The sequence below is a fragment of the Pogoniulus pusillus genome, chromosome 24 (assembly GCF_015220805.1).
Source record: "Pogoniulus pusillus isolate bPogPus1 chromosome 24, bPogPus1.pri, whole genome shotgun sequence".
Taxonomy (NCBI): domain Eukaryota; kingdom Metazoa; phylum Chordata; class Aves; order Piciformes; family Lybiidae; genus Pogoniulus; species Pogoniulus pusillus.
Window position 1 is genome coordinate 8636949 of NC_087287.1, and position 22753 is coordinate 8659701.

The 22753-nt window shown below is 54.4% G+C and overlaps 2 protein-coding genes and 1 long non-coding RNA gene across 7 annotated transcripts in view; 1 reads left to right on the forward strand and 2 right to left on the reverse strand.

Annotated features, from left to right (window-relative positions):
- On the reverse strand, positions 1 to 19704 carry CEND1 (cell cycle exit and neuronal differentiation 1). 4 transcript variants are annotated; one of them, XM_064163295.1, is made up of 2 exons: positions 19211 to 19704; positions 1 to 5053 (listed from the first exon to the last, which is right to left on the reverse strand). In XM_064163295.1, exon 2 carries the CDS (start codon positions 4883 to 4885, stop codon positions 4484 to 4486), a length of 402 nt encoding a protein of 133 aa, XP_064019365.1. In that variant the 5' UTR covers positions 4886 to 5053; positions 19211 to 19704; the 3' UTR covers positions 1 to 4483. The 4 variants fall into 4 exon arrangements, with proteins under 4 accessions (XP_064019365.1, XP_064019368.1, XP_064019366.1 ...); XM_064163298.1 differs by lacking the exon at positions 19211 to 19704 and adding an exon at positions 19066 to 19139; XM_064163296.1 differs by lacking the exon at positions 19211 to 19704 and adding an exon at positions 18195 to 18552.
- LOC135185983 (NACHT, LRR and PYD domains-containing protein 12-like) overlaps positions 18420 to 22753 on the forward strand; it is an 11586-nt gene continuing 7252 nt past the window's right edge. Inside the window, exons 1-2 of one of the 2 annotated variants that reach the window (XM_064163294.1) lie at positions 18420 to 18706; positions 22441 to 22736. In XM_064163294.1, the coding sequence (XP_064019364.1) occupies positions 22454 to 22736 (283 nt within the window). In that variant the 5' untranslated portion in view covers positions 18420 to 18706; positions 22441 to 22453. The remainder of the gene's footprint in view (positions 18707 to 22440; positions 22737 to 22753) is intronic. The other variant, XM_064163293.1, reaches the window with a different exon arrangement.
- LOC135185985 (uncharacterized) lies at positions 20749 to 22605 on the reverse strand. The gene is made up of 3 exons (XR_010306707.1): positions 22393 to 22605; positions 21001 to 21220; positions 20749 to 20903 (listed from the first exon to the last, which is right to left on the reverse strand). It is a non-coding gene; the product is annotated as an uncharacterized LOC135185985 (long non-coding RNA).

Here is a 22753-nt window from a genome sequence, read left to right on the forward strand (position 1 = left end):
TAGCAGCGTGTGCTCAGCAGGAGAAAAGACAACTATTTATTCAGCACAGCGAGGTCAGTCAGTTAATGCCCTCTCCTTTGACAGAGTTTGGTTCCAATCTCAACTCGGCTCCGAGAGAGGAGAATTTTGCCCTTTCTCAGCCTACTTCTCGCTGGGACATCTCTTTTGTGTTGTTGTTGCTTTTTTGTTCCCTCCCAATGAAACCACTGCACAGCCTGGCACATTAAGGCAGAACAGGAGGTGTTTGCTAAGAGGATGGCATTGGCATGTCAGGATGGTGTGGCATCTACACTTGAGCTACCCGACTCAACACTTAGACCCACACTTGGAAAAGCTACTACCACACAGCCCAGCAGAGTCTAGAAGTGCCTGATTTTAAAGCAAGTAGCCCACACAACTAATCTGGGGAGGGGGAACTGTAACTTTGAGCTTCTAGCACAAGGGGCACACCACACATTACAGGATCACAGGATGTTAGGGGTTGGAAGGGACCTCCATGGATGGAAGCCAACCCCCCTGCCAGAGCAGGGCCACAGAATCTAGCGCAGGTCGCACAGGAAAGCATCCAGACAGGATTGGAAAGTCTTCAGAGAAGGAGACCCCACAACCTCTCTGGGGAGCCTGTTCCAGTGCTCTGTGACCCTTACAGTAAAGAAGCTCCTCCTCATGTTGAGGTGGAACTTCCTGTGCTGTAGTTTCTTCAGCAGTTTGCTGGCACTGAGAAGGAACTGGGAATTGAGGTGCTGCATAGCATGATGGGGGTGGCACCCAAAACCCCAACCAAACAAACAAAAGAAACAACCCCAAACGAACAAAAAGACATCACAGGACACTTTGTGTGTGAATGCAAGGGGTAAATGAAAGGTCTTCTCTGGGTTGGCTTGGTCTTTCCTCCCCAGACTGCAGGAATACAAACATCTAAGTACGTATGCAGAAGATCTGGCAAGGCAGGGTGGTGTACACACACATACACACACACAAAGTGTTTTCCAAACCAAACTGCCAAGGAGGTGGGTTCCAAGTAGGAAATCTGGGCAGCAGACACCAACATTAAATGATCACAGCAGGTGGAGCACCCCTATGGACAGGGCACATAGTTGCTCATCACGGTGACATACCCAGCTGAGGAGCTGCAGTCCCATCGCCTTCTCTGTGGCATGGTCCCGGGTGGAATTACTGGGTTTAGAGTGCTGGAAAGGCAAGAAGGCTTTGGAGGTGGACAGAAATGGTTGGCTGTGAACTGGTTTTCTCCTCTTCTGTTGCCAGAGGTTAAGCCAAGGAAATAAAAACACTTGCAGAGAGTAAAACAGGAGAGTCAGGTGAAGCAAGTGCTTTTTTTCTCCCCCCGTATCTGTGCTGCTCAGGACAGAACAGAGATGCCATCTCTGTAGAAAAGCTTATCACATGGCAGGGCTGAGAGGAGGGAGCAGACAGGACTCTTGCAGCACCTGTTGAAGATGGGTTTCCCAACTGCAAACAGAAGTCACTGCCTAAAAATCACCACCCTGCTTTGCCCAAACAGGAATGGGAGCAGGAGTGACCAACTTCCCCCCCTCAGGAGAGAAATTTCCCTGCAGCCAACAGCTTTGTGCCTCAGAGATCTGAGGGGAGAGGAGCCCAGGAACAGCCATCCCCACATCCAAACCCCAGTAGCTTGGACATGTTGCTCTGCACCCAGTGGACAAAGGTCACCCAGTGCTGGAGATCAGGTTCCTGGCAGGACCCCACTGCAGTTGTTCTGGCTTGAGCATCCAATTTTCTCTTGTGGGACACCAGAATGCTCGGTCTCAGGGGGACCTGGTCTCACCCCAGGATGGCAAGAGGATGTGTCTAGGGTCTGGGGGCACTGCAGCCCTCCCAGAACTTTTATCTAGACACATCAGCCTCTCCACATCCTCTCGCAACCACTGCTGCTGTCACTGCAAGGGAGCCACGCCGGGGCTGCTCTGGAGCTCTGTTCTCTCACACCTCTCTCTCCAAACACCTTTCCTCTTCCTCTCCTGTTCTTTACTCTCCCATTCCCCCCTGAAATAACCTCTGAATATCTGCAAAACAGGCTGAGGGAAAAGCAGTTCTCCAGACAAAGGTGGCATTACAGGAACACTCCACCACTGCTTCAAACCAAGGAAGCTCTCCAGGCTGTGACCTACTTCTACCAAGAGATATTGTCCACATCACATTCAGAGGCTGCTTTAAGCCACCAGCATCTCACCTGAGGCTGTAGCACTCCTTCCAAAAACCAGTATGCCCCTGCCTGTCTCTGTAGGGGTAGAGACAGACATCACACTTCAGCTGCACGCAGCAAGTCATCCCTCAGAAGACACCACCTGATAGTCTCAGGGGCTGTGCACCTCTGGCAATGTTCTATGAGCCTTGGGGAAAAGAGGATGGCAAAGCTCACTGGGCAGGCTTTGTTTGGGGAAGGTGGGCAGAGCAGCTCTGGAGGTAAATCAGAGAGATGTGGAGCCAAGAGAATTGCCCCACGAGGTTCTGCACAGCCACCATCCTGCCCAGTGGTCAGGCTGGAAGCTGATACTGCAAAGGAACACAGAGAAAGACCTTCCTCTGGCCCTGCAGCCACCAGATCTAAACATCCAACTGCAACTTCACCTTTTCACCACCTCTTGCTGATCATCGCTCCCAAAGCCCTGCCCACAGGCTGCAACTGCTGCTGAGCTCTGGAGCCTCTGTGGCTCTGACCTCAGCTAGTCTCTGACCTAATTAAACCCCCAAAATGTGAGGTCCTTTTTGCAAGCTTTTTTTGGGGGGGGTTATTTGGTAGTAACACAGCAGCAAAGGTGGCCTAATGGAGTCTTTCAGAGCAAGATCTGCCCATTTCTTGTGTTAGGAGAACATCACCAACCAATGCAGCAAATGCCCTCTCTCATTGCCTGCTTCCTCTCCCTCACAAAACCTGGCTTCAGAGCCAAGGCACTCAGCAGTGAAACCAGCCAATTCCTGGGGACTGGGAACTTGTTTCCATTCCCAAAGCTTGGAGAAGTCATAAATTCCTGTTTCTTGTCACAGAAGGAAGGTAAGAACCTACCACAGGACAGACTGCCCTTGAACAAGGCTTCCATGGTATGAAGCAGGTCAGTGTTACTCTCATGAGGTCCTAGATCCTCTCTGCCCCTAAAATTAGCTCACATCTCCCTTTTTCTCCACTTCCTCAGGTACCAAGTGCCTTCAGTGCAGGGGTGGGGGAATCAGATGAAAGCCTGATGCACAGCCCAAAGAAATGGACAGAAAGAGTCCAGCTGACCTTGAAGACATTTGGGCTGAGACCACAGCACCCTGCAAAGCCCAGCCTAACTTCAGGAAATACTAGATCCAAAACAAAGCCCAGACACCCACAATATGACCTCAGCAAGCCATGGGATCCTGAAGGCTGCCAACGTGCAAGACACCAAGCAGAGGGCAGCTGCTGCCTGAGGTCTGCACAGGACTTCTCCAGCTACCCCCATGTGCTGCTGCTGCTGCTGCTATCTGCTGTTGGTCACAACACAGCCTCTCTGCTCACCTCCCAAGGTGGCAGCTCAGCCAGAGCTTCAGAGAATCACTGAATGGTTTGTGTGGGAGGGGACCTTAAAGATCATCTTCTTCCAACCTCCCCACCATTGGCAGGGACACCTCCCACTAGCCCAGCTTGCTCAAGGACCCATCCAACCTGACCTTGAACACCTCCAGGGAGGGGATATCCACAGCTTCCCCGGGCATCCTGTTCCAGTGTTTCACCACCCTCACTGTAAGGAATTTCTTCTTGATGTGACGTCCCAGGTTGCATGCTCAGCCCCTGCATGCTGCAGCCTGCCCATTCGCTCCAGGGCCCTTTCCAGCTGGGTTTGTCAGGGTGTGCTGATGAGCAGCAGGTACACGAGACACTGACCAGAGATCACACTTTGCTGGTTGGGTCGAGGAGCTGCCTTTTGCCTCCTGCTTCCCAGGGGGGTGCTGAGTACAGCCCAACACACAACGATGGGCGAGCTGAGTCTTAACACAAGGCTCCATCTCCCCCTTACATCACCTTCACCACAACCCAACTTCAAACCAAACCAAACAGAAACCCAAACACAAAGCAGGAAAGGAGGGGGACTCTGAATGGGACACAGAACACGTTGGACTTGAAAACAGGGGATTGCAGGAGGAGGGGAAGGGAGGTGGGGAGTCTCCAGGGGAAAACAGCAGGGGAGGGGAGGGGACACCGTCATTGACACCAGTCAGCAGAAGCTGTCATCTATCCACAGTGGAATAAGCCGAGATATATTACATGAACAAACACACCAAGTGCATGGAGTTACCCACTCGGGGTCAAACTGGCGCTGTCTTGAACAAGACCCTTGGAGTTGCAGTTGGTTGTTGACCTATCTAGCTCGCTCTCTCTATAGATATAGATAAGTATAGAATTGCTCTGCATGCATTTGTCTCAAAAGGAGCTGTACAGCTGGGCTGGGTTTGCTCATCCCTCACCCCCCCATCTTGGTCTTCATTTTTTCCGGGCTAGGAACGCCACTCCCACAATCACGGCCAGCGCGGCCACCGCCACTCCTCCCACGATCATCAAGGGCTTCATGGTGTCGAAGAAGCTGCCTGGGGACTCCTCCGAGCTGTTTCCCTTGTGGTCAGAGTCAGGGGACTGCCCGGGGGCCTCTTGCGTCTCGGGGGCGGCGGGGCTGGGTTTCGGGGTGCTGTGGTTGTTCACGACGGCGCCGTCGCCTCCCGTCTTCTTGGCGGCAGAGGTGGCGGTGGCAGGAGCTGGCTGCTCCTTGGGGACCTCCTTCTTGTCTGCATTTGTGGCGGGCCCAGGATTGGGCTTTTCTGCCTTCCCAGAGCTGGGGGCCTTGGCGTCAGGTTTGTTTCCGCTTCGGACGTTGCCTTTGGAATCCATCGCTACGAGCGCTGGGGGCTGTGGCTGGACACCACCAGGGTGAGGCTCTCCCAGGTCTTCTCCTTTGCTGGAGAAAGCAGAGGCACTACCTGGGCTCAGTCCCTCGGAGCGGTCCTCTGGAGATGGTTATTAACACTGGCGGTGTCCTACCTGGGCATGATACAGCACCTGGGAGAGGAAGCAGAGCAACGAGAGGTGAGTGACAGGACACAGCCAGCCCAGACTGCTCTGCCTGCAAGCCATGGAGGAGCACAGAAGACAAAACTGGGCAGTGTTGGCCCTTAGTAACAGTGAGCTGCATTCAGAGCATCTCCTGCAGCGTCTGTAGCTGCAAGAACATCAGACAAATTGAGCTGTCCTCTACAGCTGCCACAGCTGTGCTTCATGTGCAGTCTACACAAGTCCATCCTGGCCAACCGTTCAGGTCCATCCACTCACATCCGACCCAATAAGCCTTACTTTTCTTTTGCTGCTGGGCATGGAGAGAACATTACATTCCATGGGATCCTCCAACCTTGTGTCTCACCTTCCAGCCCTCTCCTTGCAGCATAATCCCCAGCTAAGTGGTTAATGTGTGACCTTCTGCACCCAGACAGGAACTGCAGAAAAGCCAGCATTAGCTCCTCAGTTATCACAGGTATCAGGACAGGACAAAGGCCAACAGACACAAACTGGAACTCAGTAGGTTCCACCTAAAGATGAGGAGAAGCTTGTTTGGTCTCAGGGTGCTGGAGCCCTGGAGCAGCTTGCTCAGACAGCTTGTGGAGCCTCCTTCTGTGGAGAGCTTCCAAACCCCCCTGGGCATTGTGCTCCTGGGCAAGCTGCTGTGGGTGCCCTGCTTGAGCGCCCCTGGATGATCTCCAAGGGTGCCCTCCCACACTGGGATTTTGGGGTCAGAGCTACAAGGATTATTTGTGCCAGCACTTCTGGAGGAGCTACATCAAAGCAAGGCAAGGGCCAGATCCTCAGCTGGTGCAAACCAACGTATGGACTCCAGGGCATGAATTTACATAAAGCTGGATCTCTGTGACAGAGATCTGACTCCTGTCCCCCTGAAGTGGTTAGCCAGGCTTGCCTCCAGAGCTGAGGGTGTCAGATGCACTGGAAGCGATGAGCTGAAGCCCTTTTCCCCAGGGAGCTGAGGAAGGAGTGGCTGCAGCCAGGGAATCCAGCAAACAAACAGCTTCAAAGGGTTATAAAAACGCCAGAGCAGCCTCACCCCAGCAAGCCATGCTGGGCAGGGCCATAGCTGCATGGGAGAGAGAGAGTGCCACTGGGCAGCTTGCATCAGAGCTCTGATGGTGCAGCTTCACATCAGCCCTGAGCTTGGGAAATAATGAGCAAACCAGGAGGCAGCAGTCAGAGCAGAGTCTCCTGCTTCATTACCTCCCTGCTGACCTCCAGCGCTGCCAGCAGCCAACCAAAAGCTTTCTGCCTGCTGAGTGAAACATGAGCTTATGAGCTGCCTGGATTTAGACATGAAGAGGCTCTCCAGAGCTCCTCTACAGATAGATGCTTCTTCCAAAAGCAGCTCAGAATGCAGATCGCTTCTTTAACGACAGCAAGGAGAAGGTCCCAGGGTTGCAGCAATGCTGCCTCTTCTGGGGAGCAGGCTTACAACAGACTGCAGAACCATTAAGGTTGGAAAAGACTTTCAAGATCATCAAGTCCAGCCATTGACTCAACACCTCCATGCCCACTAAACCATGTCCCAAAACATGATGGCTTAGTCTCCAACCAGGCAGGAACACTGGCCAGGGGGAAGCCTGCTCACAGAAACACCAGGTTTGGGTCCAGAGCAAAAGTGAGCAATGTATTTCTATCTCCCACCTCTCCTGCATCATTGGAAGGCCACCAGCTTCTCCAGTGCCATTCAGCTGGAGCTGGCTGAGGGAACTGCAGCACTGAAATGATGGAAAGCCATAGCTGCACCAGGCAGAGAATCAGAGAATCTCCTGGCTTGGAAAAGACCTTTAAGATCACTGAGTCCAACCATTCTCTAACTCTGCCAAGGCTGGTGCTAAATCATGTCCCTCAACACCACATCTCTGCCTTTTTCTTCCTCTGTGGGATTCAACCACCCGCTTGGGGGAGCCTGTTCCAGTGTGTGAGAACCCTTTCAGTCAAGAAGTTTCTCCTTATGCCCAACCTAAACCTCCCCTGGCATAACCTGAGGCTGTTCCCTCTTGTTCCTTGGGAGAAAAGGCCAACCCTCACCTGGCTCCAGCCTCCTTTCAGGCAGCTGCAGAGAGACAGCTCTCTCCTCAGCCTCCTTTCCTTCAGGCTAAACAAGCCCAGGTCCCTCAGCTGCTCCTCACAAGACTTGTGCCCCAGACCTTTCACCAACCTTGTTGCCCTTCTCTGGACTTTCTTCAGCCCCTCCATGTCCTTCTTGGACATGGACATGAGGAACCCAAAACTGAACACAGGATTCAAGCTGTGGCCTCACCAGTGCCCAGTAGTATCTCTATAGATACCACCTGCCTCCCCTCTTCTTACTGCTCCCAAGAGCATTTGTTCTGCTGTGCTCAGTAAACTCTGTGTAGGTGTGGGACTGAGGTTGCAAGCAGTCGCTCTCAGGACTCTGCTCCTCCTATCTGGGAGCAATTTAAACTCATTTTACAGCTGGTACCACAATGACACAAAGAAAAAAGGATGCCCCTCCCTGGAAGTGTTCCAGGCCAGGCTGGAGGAGCCCTTGAGCAACCTGGGGCTAAGGAGAGGTGTCCCTGCCCATGGCAGGGGGTTGGAACTGGATGATCTTTAAGGTCCCTTCCAACCTGAACTATTTAGTGATTCTATGAAATAGTGAGTGGAGCCTCAGACTGAAGTAGGCTTAGAGGTTTAAGCACAGAAAGACAGCTCCATCATGTAATGAATATTAAATTACCTTCCCAATCACTCCAATATCAGTTATCTGGGCTGCTCATGCCTTCTCCAGTGACTCTGTGGTTCTAGGTATGAGCCCAGCATGAAACTTCTGCTGGAAGGCTTTCAGCAGCCCACAGAGATAAGTCACAGAGGAGGCAAACTGACCTTTCTGCTGAGACATGGGCACTCTGCACCTCCCAGTACCTCCCAGTTTGGCCATATCCTCTCTGGTTCACAGCCCTCATCGAGCAGATGAGGATTCCAGGTTCCTGGCAGCAGGCAAGTTGGTTTCCTTCAGAGCCTGGTGTGGTGCTTTGTCCTGCAGCCCTGCCCTGTGCTGCTACAAGCAGCTCTATCAAGAAGTTCTTGATGTCTCAGTGAGTTTCCACTAAAAGCAGAACAAGCCCCTCAGGCAGATTAGAAAAGGTTTTCAGATGATGTAGAAACCAAACTAAGCCCCAAAATCGATATCAGCAGTTCTTAACTGTCCATGTGAAAGGGCTTTTCTGTCACTGGAAGTAGAGACAGAATCTCACCAGCGTGGTAGGGTGGGGTTGGAAAGGAGCTCTGGAGATCAGCCAGTCCAAGCCCCCTGCCAAAGCAGGGCACCCACAGCAGCTTGCCCAGCAGCACAATGCCCAGGGCCACTTGCAAGCTCTCCACACAAGCAGACTCCACAACCTCTCTGGGCAGCCTGCTCCAGCCCTCCAGCACCCTCACACCAAACAAGCTTCTCCTCAGCCTCACATGCAACCTCCTGCACTCCACTTTGTGCCCCCTGCCCTTGGTCTGTCACTGGGCACCACTCACAAGAGGCTGCCCCCAGCCTCTTGACACTCTCCTTCAGATACAACTGCCCAGTATCTCTCCAGCCTCCTTGGCTTGGTTGAGCTGATGCTGCCAAACTCTGCCTCTGAGAAGCTCAAGCTCCCTGTCCGTACCCACCAGCTGCAGCACCAATACCAGAGCCCCTGCCTCAGTTGGCATCATGCTGGCCTGCACCTGTCTTCTGCCCCCCTACTCCTCCAGACCCAGAGTCCCCTCAGCAGCACATTCTCTGCCATCGCAATACTTGACCCTCTTCAGACCCCCCAGTCTGACTCCCCACCTTGAGCATCATTCCTCCTTTCTTTTCACTCTACTTCCCATTCCCAGGCTCAAGGGCATGAAGGAAATGCAACATCAAGTTGTACCAGGGGAGGTTTAGCTTGGACACTAGAAACACTTGCCTGAAAGGGTTCTCAGACACTGGCAGGGGCTGCCCAGGGAGGTGGTTGAGTCTCCAGTCCTTCAAAGAGGCAGAGATGTGGTGCTGAGGGACATGGTTTAGCACCAGCCCTGGGAGAGGTAGGGAACGGCTGGACTCAGTGTCTTGAAGGTCTCTCTCAACCAAAACGTTTCTCTGTGTGCTCACCTTTAAGCACCTCCACGTTCCACAGACTGCAGAGAAAGGAACTCTCCTCATCTTCAGTAGCTGTGCAGGAGCCTGAGGGTTCCCCCCCAGCCCTTCAGCTCCTCCTCATCCCTCGTTTCATCAAAAAAATTTCCTCTCACGGCCTGATTCTCCACCTTTCCTTTCTTCTTTAGAGCTCCTCACATCTATTTGTTGCTCCCTTCTCCTCAGCTGTGTCTCTGCCTGTCTACCCATCCCTCCCCCTTCCAGCTCCCTCTCTGCCTCCCACACAGGCAGCAGCACTTGGGAAGAAGCTTTGGTGCTCCACCTCCTCCCTTTTTCCAACCCCCCTCTCCCCCACGATGTTTCACCCTGTGCCTTTGCAGGGAGCTTTTCACATGCCAGCAGCTCCTGCCCAGGCTGGGAAGAGAAAGCAGAGATCATGAAACCAATGATCAAGGAGAAAAAGCCAAGCCCTCCAAATGCCCACCCCTGCAAGAAGCAGCAGACAGACCCCACACTCCTCCTGGGATGCTTCTGGAGGTTGCAGCTCTCCAAGGTGGGTGCAGACTCACTGGTGCAACAAGTTGGCCCCAGCTGAAGCAACAGGATTGAGGGAAGGAGCAGCTTTGCCTGGCTGCCTGAAGGGCACCTTGTCAGCCTCATCCCTCAGCAGATTAGCAACCACCTCTTCATCCATCTCCTGCCTGCACAGACGAAAGCTGCATCAATCCTGCACAGATTGAAGATGAGTCATTGCTGGCTGTGCTGTAACATCCCACCCTTAGGAGGTCCTCTTGCCTCTGCAGAAACCAGCCCCAAGCCTTATAATTTTCCCCTCACTGCCTCAAGTAGGGAGGAAAATCTTCACAAGGCTGAGGTGGGAAGCTGCCCCCCACCCCAGATGTGTAGAACTCATCCATAGATGTTTTCCACCTCCTTGGTCAGAAGCTGACCCTCTCCACAGGGTCTGCAGCTGCCCCACTCCCAGCAAGGAGGAATTCAAACAACCTGGTGGGGTTGGCTGGATTTATACTTGTGACAAAGGACACCTCTGGTGTCCTCCAGTTGAAAACAGGCTCACAGGATGTCAGGGGTTGGAAGGGACCCAAAGAGATCACTGAGTGCAACCCCCCTGCCAGAGCAGGACCAGACAATCTAGCTCAGGGCACACAGGAACACATCCAGACAGGCCTTGAAAGGCTCCAGAGAAGGAGACTCCACAACCCCTCTGGGCAGCTCTGTGTGCTCTGTGACAGTCAAGAAGTTCCCCCTTGTGTTGAGGTGCAACAGCTTACATCCATTGCTCCTTGTCTTATTCCAGGGAGCAGTGAGCAGAGCCTGTCCCCCCCTCCTGACCCCCAGACCTCAGGTAGTTATAAACATTTTTTAGATCCCCTCTCAGTCTTCTCTCTTCCAGACTAAACAGCCCCAGGTCCCTCAGCCTCTCCTCCTCTGGCAGTGCTCCAGTCCCCTCATCATCCTTGTTGCCCTCTGTTGGACCTTCTCCAGCAGATCCCTGTCCCTCCTCAACTGGGGAGCCCAAAGCTGTACACAGTCTCAGAAAGAGCTGCTGACCTGTGGCAGTGCTGTGCAGAAAGAGCCTGAAATGGCAGAAGCAGTCCAAGCCCCCTGCTCCAGCAGGGCACCAACAGCAGCTTGCCCAGCAGCACAATGCCCAGGAAGGGTTGGAAGCTCTCCACGGAAGGAGGCTCCATGACCTCTCTGAGAAGCCTGCTCCAGGGCTCCAGCACCCTCACACCAAACAAGCTTCTCCTCATCTTCAGGTGGAACCTCCTGGACTCCAGCTCATGCCCATTGGCACATGTCTTATTACTGAGCACCACTGACAAGAGTCTGGCTTCCAATCCTCTTCCCCACTTCCTAATCTCCCTTCACTTTACCATCCCCATGTCTGGAAAACAAATGAAGGTTTGCCTTTGCAAGGTGAAGTCCCAAAGCCCCATCCTCTTCAGCAGCATGGCTCCTGCTGGCTTTGGGCCCAGAGTCACCAGGTAAGCAGTAATGCTTCTCCCTGCCTCCAAACCTCACAGCCTGGAGCAGCTGAACCATGGCAGAGACCATCCCACAGCTCCATGTTGCTCGAGTCAGGCATGGTGGCCATCTGCTCAGCTCCCATGGGTACTGAGGTGCCTGCAAGGAAATGAGGTCCATGACCAAGCCCTCTCTCAGGTCCCTTTGAGATGGCACAGCTGGAAGTGAGGGTGGAAAGCTGGAGGAGGTGGTTTGTGCCTCCCAGGACCAGACTTCTCCTTCCTGATGCTGAAGGAGGACTTTGAAGCAAACACCTTCACCCAGCACAGTCCTCATTGTGTTCTTCAGTCAGTTGCTCTTCCATCAACATGGTGAAGGGTTTCCAGCTTCATGGGGGGAAGAACATACACTGAATGCCAACTAATCCCAGCTCCCTTCAGCAGGCCTCAGCTGGGATGCTTGAATTTGGTCATTTAAGCCCAAAGTGGCTTTTTAAGGGGCACAAAATAACCTTTCTCTCAGCTTCCCTTTGGCAGGTGCAGCTTGCACATGCCAAGCCCAGCTCTCAGCACTGACTCAGCACCATGGATCCAGGCACCTGCAGCTGGTGGCTCCAGAGGAGGTCATTTTAGACTGAGGGCTGCAGGTCCTGTTCCTGTGCTGCTCATCAACAGGATAATTCAGATTTGGCCACTTCAAAGAGGCACCTGAAAAATAAATCATTTGCCACAAAGGGAAAGAAACAACAACCCAGCAGCATTCTGCCAGCTGAAGAGACTGGGACCAGCCTGATGGAAACTGGAGGGAGGGGGGGGTCTGGGGGATGAAGTGCTACCACCAGCTGCCAACATGACCTTTGCATGTCAAGCTCTCAAGGCTCTTGAAGAGATGTAGCATGGCATGAGTGAGAAGGGAGCAGAAATAGGCAAGACCTCACTTTCCCCCCCCTCCACTGATGGCTCCAAGGGGGTCACACTTGGCCTCTCAACCTCCTTATCTAACCCCTAGGAAATGCAGCTTGGAGGGCTACAGCCTGAGAATTGTCCTCAGGGTTCTGTGTCCATTTCCTCTACCCTATGAGGAGTGATCCATCAGGACTTGCATCCAATCCCCTGCCTCATCCCAACCTCCCTCTGCAACTCAGCAGTTTCCCAGTGCTTCAGGTCCCATTTCCAGCAGGGACCAGCAAGCATTTCTCCTCCTTCTTGACACTGAAGGCAGTGAGATGCTGGGCAAGCACCTCAGATGATGGCAGAGGAATGTGACTGAGCCTTTCCCTCGACCTCCAACAAGTGCTGTGGAGACAGATGAGGTCATGCAGCATCTCCCAGTAGCACCATCAATATTAGAAGAGCTTTACATAAGGAGTTTGGTCTCCTTCAGCTTCTGTGAGCAGCTCCCCACGAAGGTTTTATCTCCTTCATGCTCTGTTTTGGTCCCTTACTCCTGATGCAAGGCATGAGAAAACACAAGGCAAGCAGAAGGAGCTTGTCAGAGACAACCTCCAACAGCCCCAGCACACCAGGACCAGGCTGTACTGGGAGCCTGCCATGTCTGCAGCCCTCCCAAAGCCAACCCTTGGAGACAGCAGCAGTGAGAAACACCAAACACTGCTGACCCACTTCAGGCTGATGAGATGTTTATGAATCCTTTGCTCAATCTGTTGTTTGCTGCTCCCTGCATCACTTCCCCCCACCCCAGCCCTGGATTAAAGGTTTCTTTCTCAAACAAGCCCTTTGAATCTTAGCCTGGAGAACATCAGATGCTGGAAGGTAGCAGCAGCAGCTTCAAATTACTGCCCTGGTGGAGGATGTGCCAGCAAAACCTCCGCTCCAGGGCTGCGTCAGTCCTGCGGCTGCACCCAGACCCAGACGGCTCAGCTCCTGTCCAGCTGGTGCTGGCAACCACCAAAACTCCAACCATCACCTACACAGCATGCCCAGCCTTGCAGGACCTCACCCCTCACTCCCTGTGCCACCAAGGTATCACCTCTCTGCCAGTCTGGCTGACGCAGCAGTGTCAAGAGGTTGGACTGGTGAGAGTGGTGAGAGCCTGGAATGGGTTGCCCAGGGAGGTGGTTGAGGCCCCATGCCTGGAGGTGTTTAAGGCCAGGCTGGATGAGACTCTGGCCAGCTTGACCTAGGGTAGGGTGTCCTTGCCCATGGCAGGGGGGTTGGAACTACAAGATGCCTGTGGTCCCTTCCAGCCCTGACCAATTCTATGATGCTATGACTCAAGCAGGGTGGGTTTCTGAAGCGCAGTTAAACTGGTTTGATCTCACAACTGCAAAGTGAAGTGCTGTGGGATGAGGACTCTGGGCACCTTGGTGGGTCATCAGCTGCCCAGATGGGGCAAAGAGGTGAGGCAAAGTCTCAGCTTGCAACGCAAGTGCCAGCATCCTGCCAGGCTGCCCGCACGAGTGACGCAGCACTCCAGAGCCCTGCAGCCAGTCCCAACACACTGCCCACCAGCAGAGGCTCAGGAAAAGGCTGAGCAGCCTTTTCTACACCCTGACCTCTGCAAGAGGTGGCAGCTGAGCTGTCACAGCTGTGAGCCACCTTTGCCCTGACCCCAAAGATCCCAGAGATGAACGTGGCAGACATTTTGCTGTGAGATACGGAGAGACATGGCAGATACCATGCTCCTGCTAAGGGCTTCACCTTTGCTCTCTGTTGGGTGTTCTTAGACCCAAACCACAGGTGTAGGTCCCTCTAACCTACCCTGTTGAGTCACTCTGCCTTGCCACAGCTATGGAAACAGGAAAACCATGACCCACATCTTTCTTCTGTTAGTTCCATAAAGACAAAGCCACAAGAACCCTGAGCTACGGTGGATGAAACTCTGCCTTTAACCCTGCAGCAGCAAGGAAAGGCAGCCTGCTGCTGCCCCCCCTGCCCTCAGCAGGCCCACAGCAAGCTCCTGGTGGACACTTTTTGTGCTGCACCATTCACAAAAGCTCCTTGCAGGGTGCCTCAACCCAGCCATTTCTCTCCAGCATCATGAGCCAGAGAGCTCCTGCAGCTCCCTTCAGCTTCCCACAGCTGTCAGAAATAGACAGGCTGCTGCCAAAACCAGCTCAACCAAGCCCCTCCTTCCATAGGATCATTAAGGTTGTGGAAGACCTCTAACATCATCACGTCCAACCACCAACCCAACACCACCATGACCACTAAACCACATCCCCAAGAGCCATGTCTAAAGGTCTGTTAACACTTCAGGGATGGGGACTCCACCACTGCCTTGGGCAGCCTGGGTCAGGCCTTGACAACCCTCAAGGACAAGAAATTGTTCCTCATGTCCAGCTGTGCTAGTTTGAAGCAAGCTGGAATGTTAAATCTTCTCTGGTGCACTTTGAGGCCACCTCCTCTCATCCTTTCCCTCTTCCAGCACCATGCCCGGTACCAAAGAGGCAACTCATCACCTGAACTTGGCACTGCTTGGCATGGACATACGACCAACCCAAAAGCCCTTTCTCATGCCTCTGCTGGCAGCTGCTTCCAAACATGGCAGAAATCAGGAGAGCATTCCCAAAACAGCCTGGGGAAAGAGAAGATCACATCTCAATCTCTCTCCAGTGGTACCAATCATGTCCCCTTACCAATGGTTTAATGACCAGGGTGGTCTCAGTGGATGGCTGAACTCAGTGACCTTAGAGATCTTTTCCAATCTCAACAATCCTTTGATTCTACATCCACAGGGGTGGGCACAATGGACCTGACCTGCTGTTGGCAGAAGTCATGCTTGGCACAGCTGTACAACCTCCCTGGGTCACTCACACAAGGGCCCCACCAGCCCTTTTGATGCAGCTGGACCAGTTGCTCTCCCAGCCACAGCTTAGAGCAGAGCTGCTTCTAGAACTGGAGAGAACCTGAAGGCACTTTGCCAAGAACAGGTTGGAAAGATCCTCCTGCTGCCTAGCCCAGCTTCTCAGAGTCGTAACAGCACATGGCAGGGGGTGGGGAGCTGCCAACACCCATTCCAGAGCATCTCATTTTGCTGGCCAAGCTCCGGGGCTGGGTTTGAGCCCTCTCCAAACCCAGAATTCCATCCTGGTTTTCCACCTCGCGGTGGAAGCAGTGGAACAAGATTGGAAACAGTGGAACAAGATTTTAGCTTTCACCTTCCAAAAATCATGAGGGGTTAGCCCCTCCCCAGCAGGACTGAGCATCACTCACTCCAAAAGAGCCATTTGTGGGAACAAACGAAGGGATTCTCAGTCAGGAGATGACTTCCCTCCCCTCCCTCCCCATGGCAGCTACTTGGCAGGACACTGGTTTGAAGCACTGGAACAGGTTCAACAAGGAACTGTCCAGGAGACGCAGTGGGAGATGCTGCTGCCAGCAACATCAGCCACAGATCTTTAACCCTCCAGCAGGACATCTCACAGGCAGCTGGGTGCATCCTGCACCCCACCCAGAGCACCTTTTGGCTCTTGCCACACTCACCATTCTGCAAGCAGTTTGGTTTTCTTCCCTTTATGAAGCTTTCCCCAGCCCCTCCAGAGCCCCAGCAAGCCAATGCCAGCAGCTCTGTGGCACCAGGGACAAAGCTGCTGCAGCAAAGCATGGCACATCCCTTCCTGGGGACAGGCTGGCACCTCCTGGGAGATCACCAAACCCCAAAAGGTCCAGCAGAAGCTGGCCCAGCAGCCTCCTGTTGCCACTTTGTCATCAAGAAAAGCTAATTATTGCCCTTTCAAGCTCAGCATCAGTGACACCTCCTTCTCCATCACCTAGAGGTCTACACCACCTTTGGGTCTCTTCAGCTGCCTTCTCAGAGAGCTGCCTTCTCCAGGAGGGAGGTTTTCACTCCTGGAACATTTGGGTCTCTCCAGGGAGTAGATAGGCAACCCCCTACAACATCCTTCCCAACAGCCTGGGGCAGGTCTCAGCTCTCTGCTCAGCAGTGAGCCTGGGATGCTTACCTCAGGAATAACACTGAGGTAGGATCAGGAGGGGGTTTGTGGCTCTTTGCTGCCTCTTGGAGAAGGTTGAATAAATCATTCCCTCCACCCCAAAGCTCTGCTCTCTGCACTGGGCCTGCCAGTGCTTGGGAAACTGCTTTAGGGCAAATACTTCCAGTTTAGGGCCACTGATGTCCCAGGCAGCCAGGACTGGTCCCCAAATGCACAATGTGCTGATTTCTGACTTGTGATTGATTCTATGATCTATCATCTCCTATGGTTTAATTTCCTTTCTAACAGATCAATGCTCTCAATGCCTTTTTTTCCTGGCAGCCAGCGAGTCCCACACCCCTCAGATTCAATATCCACAGGGAGAAAAAAAAACAAAACCCAGAAGCAAAAAAAAAAAAGGTTATTCCTGACCCATTAAAGCAGGTCCAACCCCTGCAGAGAATTCACCTGCCCTCTCTAGCTGAAGGGCATCCTAAACCCAGCTCTTCTGCCCCATGTGGGACTGCAGCAGGCTCTGGTGGCATCATCCAGAAGATTACAGAGACAGTTCTGCACATGCAGAGCCAGGTCCTGGCGCTGAGAGCTCCCAGATCTGCAGGCATCAGCCTGAAAACTGTTGCTTTGCAGCTGAAATACAAGAAGCTGCTGCAGGCAGAGGAGAAACCAGCTCGGCAGAAGGCAGTGACCTTCCATGAGGCTGCCTGGCACGCTCCAGGGTGCAGCCCATCACTCACCCCGTGCAGCAAAGCCAGAGCTGTCCCTCTTTTCCCTGAGGGAAGCTGGGCAGAGGACCCGGGGAAGAGGTGGCCAAAGCAGCACCTGAACAGAAACGCTTGCTCAGAGAGCTCCATCCCTTCCCCTCTCCACCCTTGTCTGCCTGTCCCTACAGCCCATCAGGGATGGGGGCAGTGTACCAGTCCCCCCCTGGAACAAGTAGCTCTCTGGGAAGACAGCTGAGCAGAGCCCAAAGCCGTGTGGATCTGCAGGTGATGGAGGAGGAGGTGCCATTGATGCTGAGCTATGTGGAGCTGAGCCGGTCCTGGCAGCCTGCCAGGGGAGGGGATGGATGCAGAAGGATAAACATCCTAATTTGGGAGGGGGGATTCTGGATTTCCTTCCTCCACCCTGCCACAATATCACAGCACCAGAGGCTGGTGTTGGGCACCGTGGCTGAGAAAGGAAAGATGGAAAACGCTGAAGGTCAAACCTGTGAAGGTCAGACTTTTGGAGGTCGGTCCCGAGATGGAGCAGGGAGCTCAATCCAGCAGAGTCCATCCTCCCTCTCCCGGCAGCATCCTGCCCAAGCCCCACCCAGGAACACGGGGCTGCAGTGGGGAGGGCTTCCTCATATTGCCCCCCACGCCGAAGTTTTGCCAGGCTGACCTCGATTCAGGAATAAAAAGCCTCTTTTCCCCTCCCCTCCCCACCACCCACCCCTCAACCCCACCAGAAGCTGCCAGATGGTCACAGGGAGCTGAGCAGGAGCAGAGACCGAATCAACAGGTCCCTGCAAACAAACAAGGCAGGGATGCTCCCAGAGGCATGAGGAGGCAGAGCTATCAGGCTAAAAAGCCCAGGGCACCCCACCCCTCTCCATGGATTTCAGCCTGGGAAGTCCACACCGTGAAAAAGGAGCCCTGCCCTGGTGTCCTCTCCCATCACACTGCTTTGGAGGCATCTTCTCCCCATAGCTTTAACCAACCACTACTGCCTCTGCATCCTGGGGGCAGCTTTTCCCTTTGTGGGCTCCTTTCCATCCCAGGCTGGGGGTCCTATCAAGGATGCCTCTTTGATATCCAAGCTCCATCTCCTAACAGCACAAATCCCATCTGCCTCCTTGGGAAGGGTGAGGACAAACAGCCAGGACTGTCAACTCCCCACAGCTTAAAGCCACCGCTGCTGCCTCTCATCTCTCTGCATTTTGGTCATCCGGGGGGGGGGGGGGGGGGGGGGCAGATTTACCAGCCCAAACTGGGGGTCCTATCAAAGACACCCCAAGCTCCAGTTGCTGACAGCACAAACCCCAGCTGCCTCCTTGGGAAGGCTGAGGACACACAGCCAGGGCTGTCACCTTCTCCCCATGGCTTAACCCAGCTCACCTCTCTGCATTTTGGTCACTCTGGGGGCAGACTTACCCTTTGCAGCTCCCTTCCAGCTCAAGCTGAGCATCCTACCAAAAATATCCCTTTGACATCAAAGCCTCAGTTCCTCACAGCACAAATCCCAGCTCCTTCCTCGGGAAAGGTGAGGACAACCAGCCAGGGCTCCCAGCTGCGCTCGCCTCCTGCGGTGGGTTTGACATTAAATCCATCCGGGCAGAGCGAAGGGCAAAGGCAAATCCCCTCTGCCCGTGCTGACAGGAGAGGAAACGCAGCTGGAAACCTGATCAAGACCTTCCAGGGAGGCGGCCAAACCCTGCTGCCAAGGCTGGGAGGCTTTGGCTGGGAGCGCTGCCTGCCCTCCTCCTTCCCAGCCGCCCTGCTTCCGGCACATGGCTGACTCCGCTTCTGCCTCCCGCAGCCCTCCCGCAGCCCTCCCGCTTCCACAGCGCCTCCTGCAGCTCCAGAGACCCCTGCCCAGCCACGGCTGCTCCCTCCCGACCCTGAAAGCTGGCGGTCAGCGGACGTGGCCAACCTGGAGACCTCAGGTAGGTGGAAGGGACAGGAAGGGAGCAGCCTCCCCCGCACTTGCCTTGCGGAAACGCCTCCTGTGCCTGCCTGACCTTCAGGGAGCGCAGGCAGGGAGCTGGGGTGGGGAAGGGAACGGGAGCCGGGGTGGGGAAGGGAACGGGAGCCGGGGTGGGGAAGGGAACGGGAGCCGGGGTGGGGAAGGGAACGGGAGCCGGGGTGGGGAAGGGAACGGGAGCCGGGGTGGGGAAGGGAACGGGAGCAGAGCTACTTAGGACCAGCTGTCTTCACTCTGCTCGCTGTTAATGGGTTAAACAAAGCACTTTTGCCTGTTAACAGGCACGGCAGCTCCTGACCCCCACCCCAAGCAGACACTCACCTTGCCCAGGTAGATCTGCCTTTTGCTACGTCACCCTGTGGGAACGCTGCTTGGCAATGCTGTGTCTCCACACCGAGAGCTGGGCATCCCCAGCAGCTCTGTCACCTCACCCCCCCAGGAGCCAGAGGAAAGCAGCAGCTCTTACCTTCTGTCCTCTGGCTGCAGGAATCCCACCTTGGGAGCTGGCTCTTGCGCAGAGAGGAGGGAGGAAGGCAGAAAAGGGGGGGGGGGAGGAATAACTTGGGAGTTTCCCACAATGCACCTCTGCAGACTGCATAAAGATGGAGAGCAAGGGGGAGGAGACAGCGCCCCAATCCAGAGGGGAGGGCTGGGACTTTGAGGGAGGGGAACAGGATGCCAGCTGGGGCTTGGCAGGGTGGCGAAGGCAGGCTGGGTGCAGCTTCACATCCTCTCTTAGCCGGGGGCTGAGCCCTGGGCTTGCAGGTTCCATAATTTCAGGCTATCCCTGCAGCTCTGAGCCCCCTTGCCCCACCTTTCACTCTCCTGCTCCTCCAAATCCCATCTGGGTTGCAGTGATGACAGGGAATGTAGCAGGGGAGGGGGAGACATACTGGGGAGAGGCACAGCCTGCTACATGGGGATGCTTGTGTGTAGATAGTGAAAGAGGACAGGGTGCTCCCCCTCCCCCTCGAGATAAGGGGTTTCTGAGTGTGACAACCCTTCAGCAGCAAGTCAAGGGCTTTGACCTCTCTTGCCAAGCAGAAGCTCTGCAGACTAAAGAGATCAAACTCAAATGCTACACTTTGGGGTGGTTTTGTTCCAGTTCCCCCTCCCCTTGTCCCAGCAGGCTGAGATCTGACCCCACTTACACAAGTCCTGCAAGGGGCTGTGGAAAGCCCAAGGCTGGCTGAAAGCTGGGCACACAGCCCAGGTCCTGCTGCAGAGCATCATCAGACATCCAGCCAGGCTGTGCCAGACACAACCTCCTCCTCCTCAGCCACATCATCACTTCAAAGCAAAGAGCCCTCCTTAGAATCACTGAATCATTGGGGTTGGAAAAAACCTCCAAGATCATGGAGCCCAGCTCTCAGCCAGCACTGCCAGGTCACCACTAAGCCATGGCCCTCAGCACCACAGCTCTGCATATTCTGAGCAGCTCTTGAAGTGCTGACTGGCTCAGCACCCCACACAGAAGGCCCTTGCAGTGAAAGCACAAGCTCACCTACCCCTGAGGGGCTACTAATAGCTTCCAAGTCCTGACCAGCCCCACCTGGAGCCTCCCCACCCACCTCCATGTGGCTTGGGCTCTGTCTCTAAGCACTGCTGATTGGTTTCTCCTTCATGGGCTTCAGCTCTGGAGGTAGCTCAGAAGGAGTCATTGGCTTGCCTCCAGACCAGACCTTCTGCCCACACTGTGGTAGTCTTTCTGTGGGCTCTAGGAAGACTCCTAGGTCGATGTTGTAGTTGTGTTTCTGGTCCTGTCTCCATGGCCCTTGTGCTGTGCCTTTGTTTCTAGCCCTGTCTCTGGCCCCATCTCCTGACCCAACACCTCAGGTGTACCCCAGGTCTGGTGCCACCCCTCCATCCTGTCCCAGCACTGCCCAGTGCAGACCCTGTAGGACTCCACTGAAGTCCTGCAGAGGTTTCATTTGCCAGCTCTCCCAAACACTTTTCCCCTTGCTTGCTGGATGTCCTCCCCTCTCTCCTGTGCAAGTGCTTGCTGGTGGAGCTGCAAAGTGGAGGCTTTGGTGTCCTCTGTGAGTTGTGCTCCTCCAAGGAAAGTCCTGTAAGCAAAAGAAACCCACCAAGACCATCAGGTTGTTGTCACTTTGGAGACACCAGTGCCTGGCCAAGGTTGTGGTCCCTCAAGGTTGGTCCTGTAAGAGAATAAGCCATGAGGCTATGACCATCTTGGAACCACCAGTGCCTGGCCAGCAAAGGGCTGGTAGGATGGGACATTAGGGTAGCTCTTACCCTTGGACAACAACTTGTTCCTAGCTCCTTTCCCCTCCCAAGCATCTGATCCCAACAATCCTCTGACATCTCCCAGCCCAGTTCTCCATTTCCTACTGTTTTTATCCCTCCATCCTGCTCTGCTTTTGCAGCATCCACATTTATCTCTATGTTGTCTGTGGTGGGATCCCCTTGGAGGTCCATCTTGCTCAAGGGTGGAAGCTGCTGCAGGATGCAATCCCTGTGGAAAATCATAGAATTGTCAGGGCTGGAGGGGACCTCAAGGATCATCTAGCTCCAGCCCCCCTGCCATGGGCAGGGACACTTCACACTACATCAGGCTGCTCAGAGCCACATCCAGCTTGGCCTTACAAACTTCTAGGGATGAGGCTGCTACACCTCCCTGGGCAACCTGTTCCAGTGTCTCACTACCCTCATGGTGAAGAACTTCTTCCTAACATCCAGCTTGAATCTCCCCACTTCTAGTTTTGCTCCAAAGTGGCAGCTAATCCCTCTTTCCCTGGATTTAGAGGAAACTAATCCTAGCCAGATCTGATTCTGAAGAGCTGTAGGGTGATAGATGTCTCCTAAAGACATGGAAGACTGGGAATGGGGAGGAGAAGTGTAGTGATACAAATCAGGAGTCCCAAAGAGGGAGGAGGAGGAGGTCTGCAGGTTTTCTCACAGAGTCAAGCTCCAGAAGGCTTTGGAGACCCTGGGATGGGTCTCTGTTTGCTCTGGAAGGGCTGGAAATTCAGGAATCTGGGAGATAGTCACCCAAACCTGTTGTTGGGATGAGGCTGAGTTTCCATCTTGAGGAGGAGAGAAGCAGCAGAGGGGCTTCAGCTCGTGTGACCCTGTGAGTGTGGTTTGCTAAACCCACTTTTTTCTTCCTTAAACCAGTGCCTCCTTGGTGGGCTCATTGCTGGCACTTCTCAGGCTGCCCAGCCACATCTGGGAGGGTCTGGGGGGGCTGCTGCTGAGTTCCTGCCTTGTGGTGGAGGAGGAGGAGGAAGTGTGAGCCTGGGCTTCCGGAGAGAAGCAAAACGCTGCCTGAGCGTGGCACAGGGACTGCCGGCAGTGCCCAGGGCCTCCTCCTGGCAGCACCTGGGGCCTCCTCCTGCCAGCCTCCCACCACCCCACTGGTGAGTCCATCATGGCATGGCCAGCCAGACCTGGCTGTCCCTAGGGTGGCTGCAGCCCCTGCTCTGGTTCCAACCCCCCAGGATGCTTTGTTGGGTGTTGGTTTTCCCTCTCCTGTGCCCCCATCCCATGGGGGTCATCCCCATGGTGCCAAATCCTGCAGCACCCACAGCCCTGGTGACCATGCCACGTTGGGGTGATTGTCCCCAGCCATTCCAGGGTGGGAAGAACTGGGCTGTACAGGACAAACTTGGTGCCCAGCTGGAATACCTTTTGCTGTGGTGTAGCCGTGGTGGTGTCTCACTGTCGGTATCTCAGGTGACATCCCACGATGGCCGAGGAGGAGCATGCCTTAGGTGTCCTCTCACAGGCACTGCAGGGTCTTACACTGCAGGACTTCCAGGAGTTTAAGACGAAGCTGTCAGAAGTTCAGGTGGAAGGAGGATGGAATATCCCAAAGGATTTGCTGGAGAAAGCCACTCACCCCTGTGTGCTCGCCAGCTGCATGGGCAAGAGCTACGGCGAAGATGCTGCCATGGAAGTAGCAATTGGGTTGTTGGAAGAGATGAATCAGAGAGACCTTGCTGAGGAACTCCTGGGTGAGAAGGTGAAAGGTAGGCAGCCAGCAGAC

Excerpts from the sequence above, each read along its gene's own strand:
- CEND1 (XM_064163295.1), bottom strand. The coding sequence starts at position 4,885 with ATGGATTCCAAAGGCAACGTCCGAAGCGGAAACAAACCTGACGCCAAG.